This window comes from Rissa tridactyla, chromosome 3, assembly GCF_028500815.1.
Source record: "Rissa tridactyla isolate bRisTri1 chromosome 3, bRisTri1.patW.cur.20221130, whole genome shotgun sequence".
Taxonomy (NCBI): domain Eukaryota; kingdom Metazoa; phylum Chordata; class Aves; order Charadriiformes; family Laridae; genus Rissa; species Rissa tridactyla.
Genome location: NC_071468.1, coordinates 76,833,422 through 76,845,863, shown reverse-complemented (window position 1 = coordinate 76,845,863; position 12,442 = coordinate 76,833,422). Strand labels below are relative to the sequence as shown.

The 12,442-nt window shown below is 41.1% G+C and overlaps 1 protein-coding gene across 3 annotated transcripts in view; it reads right to left on the bottom strand.

Moving 5' to 3' along the window:
• The window catches only part of SESN1 (sestrin 1), an 81,276-nt gene extending 70,090 nt beyond the window's left edge, over positions 1–11,186 (bottom strand). Inside the window, exons 1-2 of one of the 3 annotated variants that reach the window (XM_054194106.1) lie at positions 10,496–11,186; positions 2,810–2,911 (exon numbers count right to left, since the gene is read on the bottom strand). In XM_054194106.1, coding sequence (XP_054050081.1) covers positions 2,810–2,911; positions 10,496–10,777 — 384 coding nt within the window. In that variant the 5' untranslated portion in view covers positions 10,778–11,186. Of the gene's footprint in view, positions 1–2,809; positions 2,912–2,989; positions 3,126–10,495 lie in introns of those variants that run through there. The other 2 variants (XM_054194108.1, XM_054194107.1) reach the window with 2 other exon arrangements.
• Positions 11,187–12,442: the final 1,256 nt, after the last annotated feature.

The window sequence follows — 12,442 nt, the reverse complement described above, 5'->3', positions numbered from 1 at the left end:
CCCTGAATTCAGAGTGTATGAAGACTGTACTTCTCTCAAATCTCTTTTACCGGTGTAAGCAAACCTACTAGCCAACTCTAAAAAGTAGAAGAAAAAAAAAACCCACAAAACAGTCTCTGCTTCAGCATCAGGTATTTGCTTAATGCAAAAGCTATATAGAGTTAACTACTACCTTTAGAATCTAAAATTTCATTATATTTTACATTGTGCAATACAAAAAGTATCTTCTGCATTAAAAACCCAACATCTTTCATTCCTAGCGAAACCTCATCCAAAAACTTGAATCCTTTAACAGGAAGATCTGACACCAAGTAATGAAAGAAAGAGAAGCAACACTTGAGCTTCCCAATTTACACATACTCTTCTTCCGACAGATTCCAGACGCCATCAGCCAAGCACAGTTGCCATGTTCGGAATAGTTAGAAAAGCAGAACACTAGAAGCCAAGATATCAGTATGCATTCTAAAAGCCAGACAACAACATTTCCATTTGGCTTCTTTTCCTGTGTCCAGGAACAGAACAGTAACAATGAAAAAGTCAGAATGAAGCTTCTCGTACAGAACACTACTTATACATTAATTTTGAAGCAAATATATGCAACTGTTATGAACATACCTATTAAAAAAAAAAAGAAAAATAATCTAGGTAAAGTTACAATGCTTCTAAAACCTTTTCTGTAACGCAAGCAGGAAGGACGAATGGACACATATGAAGTTAGGGGAAATACCTAAAGCAATCTTGTCCTGATAAGGACTTATCTTCATGACATGATGATCTCCAGAAAACGTTATGTGCGTTACATGCATGGCAGCTGCCAATTATTTAGTACTGTTAAATGGACATAAGTTTGCACTCAGCATTGATTGGAAACTCAGAGAAATACAAAGAAAATGTATACAAGAAAAGCTTCTTCCTCTCTTCAGTCTTTTACATGGAAACCAGTGAAAATCTAGATTAGAACTAAAATTTAAATAAATGGAAAATCCAAACAAACAGTTTAATCTGAGTGGAATGTGCTGTTGGCAAACAGGCTGCATTTTAAAGCTAAGTTTTGTTACACCAAAACACCAGAAACAGTGGAGGCTCAACAACAAGCTGCAATGGAAAAAATCTTTCAGAAAAGAGGCCCCCCTCCAGAAAATTAAAAAAAAAAAAAAAAAGCACACAGAAAAGGCTTTAGAGCTTTAAGTAAGTTTCCATTTTCAAGTTTGTTCCTCCTTTGAACAAATATCTTATTATTCCATGTTTACTCTCCAGGAGCTAAGGAATCCTTAACTAAAATACAGATTTTGGAAGAACAACTGTTTAAAAATAATTCAATAGCAAGTAAGAATATCCCAAGGAAGAAAATTTAAGTAAGAGGTTGTTACACCTTGAGTCTCAAAACTTAGACTCACAGAGCCAGTCAGATATTTAGGTAGACAAAGGACTTGCCAGGTAAGACTTGCGAATGAGAAAATCTTATTGCTGACTCCAAAAAGCACAGAAAAGTGAAGAAAAGTTAAAATTTCTAATTAATTTACAGTAAAAAACAATCACGTTTTCACAAGCACTGTCTTTTCCTTTAGCACATGCCTGGATTGAAACTAAGTTCTTGTAGTTGCACAGAAAAAAGATTTGTATCCAATTAAATTTCATAAGTAGCTATATGCATTCTAGCATCACCTTTATTTTTAAAATACCAGCCCAATGTATTTTGGGGTACTATTTGGGCACTAGTACACAACACTGGGTGATACTTCTGGCCCAGAATGCCTTGAAAGAACAAATGTGGTTTCTACATAAAGGTGGAGTAAGGAAAACAGTTAATTGTTTACTAGGTTTAACTAGAACTAAACCAGTTCACCTTCCCAACCCAACTTTTGGCAGCAATCTAACCTAAGCGTTCCAGAAGAAAAACAAAGAAAAAAAAAAAATAAAGTCAAAGTCACTGGAAACATCAAGAAAGTGGTAAACAAGAAAAAAAACCACCACTTAACTTTTTGGATGTAATTCATGTATGTAGGTCCAAGTGAAGATTTCCATGTTTCACTTGATTTCTGGAGAGAGCGCCAAGCTTTCCCCCCCCCCCCTTAAACCGTAAACAACTTACTGGAATAGAAAACCATACTGACAGCAAACCATATTTTTGGAAATTTGAACACTCAGTATCCACAGAAAAATATACTCAAGCTTTCAAAACTATTTTTCTGTCACACAATGGTATATTCAGTAGTTTTCCACTAAGTTCATTGTAAAAGGAGAAACCCTGACCTGAAGAAAAAGTCAAGAGCAAGATGACAAAACAGCAAGTATTTCTTCAATGCTCACTTTGCACTTTTCACAGTGAGACAATGTAATTTTCTTCTAAACAACATACTTTGGTCAAGCTAATGGAAGATGTATTATTTTACATAACCTAGGAGTCCATTTTTTTTTTACTTAATACTTTGCATATCATATGCTAATTTCTAAACCTTTCCAAATTCTTAGCATTTTTCACTTTGATTGAAAAATCTCTCCTCAAAATGCATAAAATTTCTCCGTATGTAAGCAAAAAGGATCCAAACGCATTCCAACGCCCCAAAATTAAGACAGTTATTTACATACCAAATGGGGAAAACAAATTACGAGTGTTGGGTTTTTTTAGAATAGAAATAAGTTGCCTTTTTGGCAAACTAAAGGAGAGCAGAACTTCTAGCAAAATCAGTGTGGAAAGGGGAAGGATCGCTGCTACCCATACACCATTAGTATCAGAGTGAGAAAAATAGTTCAAGATAAAGGACGAAGTTGACACTAGAATACATGACTAGATACAAAAATACAATACCCTAAACCAGAGCTCGTGTGACTTAGCAACTGCCAGATCAGGAGAACAGATGCATTCAAGCTGAAGCATTTTTGGTTTCTGTAGATCTCTACATATTAGCTCCTGTGCAAAAAAAAAAAAAAATCAGGAAACAAACCTTTTTTTATGTAAGCCACCAACACACACCCTACAGTTGCTTACCTCATTAGTAAATAGTAAGAGATGAGGAAATGTTTGTGTTCTATTTCTTCAGTTTAAAGCACTTCAATGCAGTCAAAAAATAAATATCAACAAAGCCAATATTATCAAATATGTGCTTCACTCTCCACTTCTTTTGAAAATAAAAGTTCTAGTTATGATGTCCTGAAAAATCAATTCAGCAGAATCACGTAAACCCATAAATTTACAGACGAAGTTATCCCAAACAATTATAAGAAAAAGTTGACTAAGCAAAGCTTATTTCCATAGAAGAAGAATGGCATACAGCTGGCATGGAAAATTATGGAAAGGCTCCAAACACAGAAACAGCATTTGAAGTGACCCAGATATCCTACATCACTTTGCGAACCTCCACTGTTTTCGAGCAACTCTTTATTCCAACTAAAGACATTCTCAGGGTCAAGCAATTCTGCAGCTGACAAGCTCCGCAAAAGAAAATTTCTCTTCATCTCTCTCAACAAACAGACTGGAGCCTTCAGAAAGCAGGCAAGTAGGCTGAAGAAGGGGGGAGTCAGACAAAGCAATCTGAGGACTATTGACAATTTAAGTTTTTTTTTTTAAAAATATGTTCACACCCCTGTTCAGAACATTCCCTGACGTGTCAAGATTAAGTCTTCTCCCTTAACTTCTCCAGCCAGCCTCACCACACACATGTGATACAGACTCATCATCAGAACATGTTTACAATAAATACTGCAGAGGTACAATTCTTTCTGTAAGCTAGCAGAAGTTGTAAATAAGTGCATCGTGTCATTACTTCAGTATCTCTCACAATATTGAGAAGAGCCAAAGTATCCGAACACCACAAAAAAAACCCTAACAGACAAACGTTTTCTAAACTAGCAATCTGGCAGAGTGACATGCAGCTTTTGAAGGGAGCACCCTACAATACATAATTAAACCCATTCCACCTAATGGTTGGAAGGGACAGAACATACTTTTGCTCTGAAGTGAACTCACAAAAAAGGATGTTTTCATTCACTTTGCATAAGAGTACTATGGGAAACAGAAACCCATTTGGGTATTGGCATTGTGGAAGGAGACTAGTCAGCTTCCAGATGGATCAGATTCACCACCACAAGTGAGGATACTGTATTTAAATTTGTAGGCTTGAACAGACTATAAATTTCATCTGATACACCTTTCCATGGTGACTGACCAACAGTAAGCATCACAGGGGAACATTATTATCATACAGCAGGACACAGCCAAATTTACTCGGACAAAAAAAAATCCCACAATCTAACAGATCTGCCTAGCTACAGATTTAAAGACTCACTAAAGAAAGTTACTTCTGTTGTGCAAGAAGGCTAAAAAGACTGAAGAAAAAGTTATGAAGTCATTTATCAAAGATTACACCAAAAGCAGGTTAAAGATTTGGAAAGTTAGCCAGTCTCCTGTAATACCAGAGTCATCAGGATAAACCATTTGAGAGCAAGGAGCATATTTGAGTTTCACTCTTACTACTCTTAACAAGCATGCACCACAGGGCATACACAAAGCAAAGAGACAGTGAACTCTATTGTGAGAAAAATCTAGCAATGAAACAGAAAAGTAACTCCTGTTTTATCCTTTATGGACATACACAGGGGAGCTACTACCTCCTCTCCCGGCAGAGGCTTTATTTGTCACACATGCTGTGGCGGAGGAAGAGGACAGGATGCCTGTTCTGGCTGTGACTAGAAGTCTTCCCATCCTTTCTGGATGCTCATTTAATTTAAATCCATACAAGTATTTTGCTGGGATTTGGAAAGTAAGGGTGTTCCATTCTATGTCCCCTGCCAAGCAAGCTGAGGTCACAGGCAGTGCCCGAAGGTTATAATACAATAGGATATATATTTAGCTGCTGATATGACCCCTCTCATGTTATGTGCCATACAGCCCTGTGAGCAAACTATGAGATTCTGTTTACCTATCCACTAAAGCTGTAGGCCTACGAAAACAAGGAGGCACTTAAAGTCCTCCCAAGCCCACCTGCTGCTTTTCAGTGAGACAGAGGTTCCAGACCACAAGTTCCAGTGCTAGATATCTGGTAAATATGGTCTTCAAGGTCAAAGGGAGAGTACTTGGAGGGTGCATCCCTCCAAGCAGTTACCAACACAAAACACAGAAAAAGAGGCTGGAAGGAAAAATCATCCAGTTAGCAATGTTCTGCCTTTCCCAGTGTGAGATCAAATAAGCCTATCACTCCTACATGATGTTTAAGAACAGTTTAGACAAAGAGTTCTAGCGATGAACATCACTGGATAGCCTATGCTTTACTACCCTAATCCTTTAAATTTTCGCCCACATGTCTAACCAAAGTCTTGCTGGAATTTAGATCAATACATCACTCATTCTAGCTCATGTTTCCTTCCTCTTTCCAGCAGTCTTTTCATCCCCTCTGGCGCCCATTTATTTGGGAACATATTGCACTAGCCTCCTTTTTAGCTGACCATACCACCCACCACCAATTTCTTCAAAAAAAAAAAAAATAGCAGAGGTCCAGAAGATATAATACAAGCTCCTATTAACTATTAACATAATTTTAAATTCTATGGCTGCTCTCCGGTATTTTTACCCTCCCTCTCATCTTGTAATCTGCAATTCAACAAGAAAAAAATTTTGTTAATCAAGATCGTGCTGGACAGGCCCTTGTAGAATCTGTACCAAGTACTTGCTACCTGACCTTGCTTACCTTCTGGGGCTGGTTTTCCAGCTAATTTTACTCACTGCACAGTAGTTTCTAGATCATAATTCCCTAGCTTGTTAATGATAATATCATGCAAATATTGAGGACTCAAATATATCAGCATATTAACATTACATCATCTCTCTGCACCACAAGGCCTGTTACTCCATCATAGAAAAAGTAGAAATGCCAGATTTAAAATAATTTATCCTGGATAAATCTGTTTTGACTGTTGTTCAGCATCTTTTTCTAGGCACTAAAGTGTGATTTGTCCCTGCTCCAGTATTTTTTCTTTGAGCTAAAGTAAAAATCCGCCAGTTTCCCCTTCGTTCTATCCCACTTAGCCCATACTGAAGAGGCACGCACCTTTATTCTCTGAGTCGACTATTTCCCTTCGCTATCAGTATCAGGTCTGAGATTGCTTCAGCTAGTTGTTTTGGTTTTTTTAGCACCTCAGAATGAATTTCATCAGGCCCCACAAGATTGAAAAAATCTGTTGCTTATCCAAGCAACCTAAAGTTGTTTCCCCCTAGTCTGGGACAAGTACTGTTTATGCTTTTATCGTGGCTATTAACTACACTGGATGGATTAACCATTTCAGAAAACATTTCAATCACCTCAGCACTATCTGTCAATCCATCAATCTGTGGCTCTTTTACTTTTTGCTTTCTTCCAATATCCCTTTTAGCTATACCTCATTATGTATTTCACTGTCCCACTTTTGTTCACGCATCTTCAGCAACATAGAATTTCCCCCTTTTTTTTTTGTTTCTTGTGTTTACATCAATGGGGAACAAAGTCCTTTTTTCATTATTAATTTTCCCCTTCAGTGAAAGTGTTTGGGACTACTACATTACTTCTCAAAGAAGTTGAAACCAGTTTCTTTCTTCTTTATATTTGCCCCCCAATCCAGCTTTGCATGCCAAATTCTAAGCTTTTCGACATTATTCTGCTGTTCTGTCATCTTTTATCCTATGTAGGCTAACATCTTGTGGTCACTTCTGCAGAGCCTGCATCCCATTTAGGCATTCTCTTTGTTAATCTAAAAGACTATTTTTATGTATTTATATATCTCAGCAGAGCAGTATGCTCTGCTCAGTCTTTTCCAAAAGCCATTGGATGATTAAGAAAGGTTTTAACTAGCAAATCTCATACTTTCAATGATTCTTCTCCAGCTACTGAAGTACGCTTTGTCTTTATATTCCTGTCACATACATCTAATTGATCTGATTGAGGCTGGGCAGAATACTTCTGATGATCACGTGTTAAAACCTTCCACTGCTGTTCATTCCCCAGTATTTTTGTGTTGGTGTGCAGGCTAGCATACTAGGTGGAGGGACCCGCTATTCTGCAAGGTCATAAGCAACATGCTATAAATATGTGCAAAACAACACATATGCAAGAAGTTATCAAAAAGCTGTGACATATTTGGGGTTTTATCTCAAAAAACACTCATCAAATATATTCATACACAAACATTCAAACTCTTTTCACTTGGTTAAAGCATTGCAATTGAAATATCTTTAAAATATTTAAAAATATATATATATATATTTGGTCAGTGAGTTTAGCTACCTTGCTTTTATTAATAAAACCAAGGAAGTCTTAATGAGAAAAAAGAGGGCTAGTTTGCTGATACTGTCTTTGTAATAATTCTTACAAAAACAACTTGTCTAAGCTAAATGAGAAATTAGATATATTCTCTTATGCAAAAAAAAATGTATTATTATATATAAATATATATAACCTACAATAAGAAACTCATTATCCTGAATATAAGTCAAATTCACAGGAATTTACAATGAACAATAATTTATTTTAATAGATTCTAATACAGGCAATACTATTTACTAATAATAGCATTAATAATAGTATTTATTAACAGCAAAGAAAAAAGTTGCACACTTAGGATTCCACCATATTTCAGAGGAATTTTTCTCCAGAAAAAAGACCATAACAAAGGCAGGCTCAGAGGGATGCCATGCGGACAGAGGCTGCTGCCAAGCCTGCAGCTTACACCAGCCATATAATGCATTCTACCAACTTGCTCCAGACACAAAGCTGCAAAAACACCATCAGCATAGTTGCTTATGCCTAAATATTTGTTGATTACCCCCACAGGCAAAAGGGCACTAGTCCCAGAAAAAAAAAAATAGCTATCAGACCACACAAAAAATTTCAAATCTTTGATTTCCTCACTGACCTATCCTGGATGCAGGGCAGAAAGATGAAGAAAGCACATTTTACAATTCTCCATTTTACTGGGCAGGGTGGGGGGAGCGGGCAGGAAGAGTCCAAGCTCAGACTACTAGTCTGAGTTGGACCATCCCATAGGAGAGGGAAGGAGGAAAGCACCAGATCCCAGGAGAATCTTTGGGTTCAAAGTTACCGCCTCCTGCCCCAGGCTCTATGTCCTTTAAGAACTTGGCAGAGAATAAGGTTTAGAGAGCATAATGCTACATATTGCTGTAGACTTAAAGGAAGATAGTTTCGTATCCCAAAACAGGGAGATAAAGTAATACAATTGAGTCCTTTAAGTACTGTTACTATTCTGAATACGATTTCACATTTTTATAGTGTTACTAAGCTACTTACCTTTAGAATAACTGCTGAAAGCCATGAGTTCTATGGGATAATTAAATTTAATTTAATAGTTTGCTTTATCTGCCATCTTCATTGCAGATATTTGAATAGAATTCCTCTTGGCCATGAAATCAACAGAAAACCATTTCATGCCTGACAACAGTCCACAGCATCCAAAATGGAATACTTGGGTTAGATTATTTCTTCCACAAATGTGGATCCAAAGATTACAATGAAAATTTTCATTTATGAGTACAGTCATAAGAACTAAGACTTGCCACTTCTCTCATAGATCTAGTTCCTAAGAAGAAAAGCTACAAAAGCAGCCTTTAAATATTTTCTTAAAGTAATGTTGTATTTGGTTTTATTTTGCTTAACTTGTTGTTAAACCTTTACTGCAGCTGGTGTGTATACAATTGGTTTCATATCTATTATATCTTTCACATTTATTTTTATTAATCAAGTCAGCTACCACCATGGAATTTGAACTTGCATTTGCTTTATCAAGACGGATGTATTTTCTGCTAGAACTTTTTGGCCTATTTAAAAAAAGTTAGTAACAAAGTTTCTAAACACGACTAGTAGTTGAACATGTCAGTAATTTTATACATAAAAACCTAAGAGGGAGTCATCAGATCATGTATTCTGACCTCCTCCAAGACGGGCGAGAGATCACCACCTGTCTGGCCTTTGAATAGGCTCTGATAACTTGTGCCTGATAAAAGCAAGTCTTCCCTTAGCAGTCTGCTCCAGTGACTCATCACTCTCACTGGTAATGGGATCACATCTCATTCGAATCTTTAACAGGGAAGATGCTAATGCAAAGGTACCAGATTAAGTTTTCAACTTAATATTCAAGTTGGTGAGGGGTGGTTTTGTTTCTTTGCCTTGGGTTTTTAAAAGAAAAGCAGTATAGCTGTCAAGCCTTTCACACAGACCATGTTTTATTTACAGCTTCTACTGGAAAAATCTGCTGTGAGAAAAATGCCCCATACAGCCCGAACTGTTTAAAATAAATTAAATTATAGTGTATTTATCATGTTGTATACTATTGAGAAGTTAGATAAAATAAACAGAGGCTCTCTCAGCTTCAATAATCCAAGCACTGAATTTCTCTGAACCATTTCAAAGTAGGACTGAGCAAAAATGGATCTATATACAAGTTTCTTTAAAATACATATATATGTGTTTTTGTATACATATTATAATATATATAATGTTTTATATATAATATATATACATGTGTATTAGATATAATTATATATGTTATTTTTTCCCCTAAATTCCCTATATTAAACCTGGTAAATTCAAGTAGAAAAAACACAATTGTGGGAATCAGGCAGCTAACTCCAAGCATATCTCTATATAGTCACTTGTGATTAAAAGAAATACCTTAATTTCCTTTTCCTACTCTGCAGCAAGTAGTATTTTTAGCAGTGCTGCTGGACTCGTTGATACAAGCCCTGCATCAGAATTCCAAGACCTGAGCAAAAACTTTAGGTGAGCAAGAGAATTGCAATGCCAGTAACTATAATTAGACTGTAACAGTGGAAGAGTACAAAGTAACATTTATTTTTGTTAGCATAAAAGGTCAGTAAATGTAATCCTCTATTGGCTAGACTGTCTGTGAGCTATAAAAAAATAGCTTGGATCTTTCCAATGCCAGTGGAGAAACTATTTACCAATAAGCAACAAAAAGGGAATTCTGACAGGCTGTGCTTTAATATTCTTGAAGCTCATGCACCTTTTAAAAGCTAAAAAACTTCCCACACCGATTTACATTTTTAATTGGTAGCCCTGAATGTTCATACCCAAATCTTTCCTGCTTTTGTATTAAAGAAAACGGGCAATATCACAGTACCGGTCTTACAGACCAAAACTAGAGCATTTAAGCTGTCATGTTAGCACTTCCTTCGGGATACCCCCAACGACTTGCCAGCCATTCATGGCTAAATCCTCTCCGCCGGACCGCACTTTTTTTTTTTTCCTTTGCCTTTTAATAACGCTTTTTCCCTAAATGTTTCTTCGCGAGGGGTGGGGGAGCATTTAGCATGTATTATTACACAAATAAGTCTGACCAGCCGGGGTTAGATGCCCACCCCGTTGCACAGCTGGAAGTCGAGGGCACCCCTTGCCGTGAGACGGGGCCGGGAGAGCCCCGCGGCCGCCCCCTGGGCGGCCGCGGGGCTCTCCCGGCCCCGTCCCACGGCGGAGGTGGGGTCTGCCGTGCTTACCTGCACCCGGCTGAGGATCGCCTCGCTCTTCTCCCTCACGTCGGGGAAGGGGCAGCGCTTGGAGAGCATCAGCAGGCGGGCCAGCACCTCGCTCAGCCCGTCGCGGGCGGCGGGAACCAGCGGCCCGTCGGCCGCCCGGCTAAGCGGCACCGCCGCCACGGGAGCGATGGTCTCGCTACGGCGGAGAACGGCTTGCCCGATGTTATCCAAGGCGGCGGCGCGGCTGGCAGCGTCGCGGCTGCACAGCCCGTCCCACCGCACCTCGCCTTCCCGCTCCTCCATGGGGCCGCCCGGCTGCTGCCCCGCCGCCGCCTCAGCAGCCCCGACGCGGCCGCCCCATGGCGGGCTCCCGCCAGCCGCCAACCCGCCCACAAAGACGACAAACGCGGCGGCGAGGGGAGAGACCGCTGCCTGCGCCGCATGAGGGGCAGGGCGGGCGGCAGTTCCCTCAGCCCCGGCGGGCGCCGCCGCCAACCGCCGCCCACCGCCGCCCGGTCTGCCGAGCCAGCAACGCCGCTGGGGCTTCGCCTCTCCCGGCGGGGAGCGGGGCAGCCACCACCCCGCAGCGCCGGCAGCTCCTCCTCCTCGCCCCAGGCATGGAGGGAAGGGGACGGACTCAGGCCTGCCTCTCCGCTGCGGCTCGGAGCGGCCCCCTCGGCCCTCCCCGCCGGGTCCGGGCTGCCACAGACCCCCCGACGAAACACACACCCCCCACCCCCCCGGACAGCGCGGAGCGGGGGGGGTGGGCGGGAACGGGCAAGGCCAACGCATGACGGACGCGCCCGCCAGCCAATCGCCTTTCAGCACTCGCTGCCGGCGGCCCAATGGGGAGTGTCAGGATGCGTAGTCCGGCCGAAGGGCCCCCGCGCGGAGGGGGAGGAGGACTACGTGTCCCGGCAGGCAGCGCGCGGGGCTGTCGGCGCGTGGATCCCGCCTTGCCGCAGGCGCTGAGGGAGAGCGAGAGAGAGCGTCCGCTTGCCGGTCCTCTACAGGTCTTTTTTTCCCGTAATATTGGAGTTTTTTTGGTGTATGTGTCTTCCACTTTAACAGGTGTTCAACCGCAACAGCAAATGGCTGGCGGCAGCCAGGAATAAAGCGATTCCGGTGGTGAGTTTGCTTCAGAAATTTGCATTCGCCAAAAAACAATTAAGCACAGGCGTGTTTGGAAGCAACGGCCGAAGTCTCGTCAGATGGACGCCTCGACAGAAGCCTTTGATGTAGCCTAAGTAAACACATCAGCAGAAAGTCCGTGCAAACAGTCCGCGCAAGCGAAATGCAGCGCCTTCAACACTTGAAAATGAGCGGGAGAAAAAAAAAAACAAACCTGGAATATTCAAATTGGGCAACAATTCTGCAGTCTTGTAATCCAAATTAATCCAAGAGGGTTTTTTAATCCACATTCTGTTGGGGCTGATGATCCTGGAGAAGAGAAGGCTTGTGGGGACCTTACAGAATTACAGAATGGTTCAGGTTGGAAGGGACCTTAAAGATCATCTAGTTCCAGCCCCCCTGCCATGGGCAGGGACACCTCCCACTAGACCAGGTTGCTCAAAGCCTCATCCAGCCTGGCCTTGAACACTTCCAGGGATGGGGCATCCACAGCTTCTCATGTTTCAGTGTCTCCCCACCCTCAGAGTAAAGAATTTCTTCCTAATCTAAATTTACCCTCTTTCAGTTTGAAGCCATTACCCCTGGTCCTATCACTACATGTGCTTGTAAAAAATCCCTCTCCATCTTTCTTGCAGGCCTCCTTCAGATACTGGAAGGCTGCTATAAAGTCTCCCTGGAGTATTCTCCAGGCTGAACAACTCCAACTCTCTCAGCCTGTCTTCACAGGAGAAGTGCTCCAGCTCTCTAATCACCTTCACAGCCTTGCTCTGGACCTGTTCCAGCAGGTCCATGTCCTTTTTATGTTGGGGGCCCCAGAGCTGGACGCAGTACTCCAGG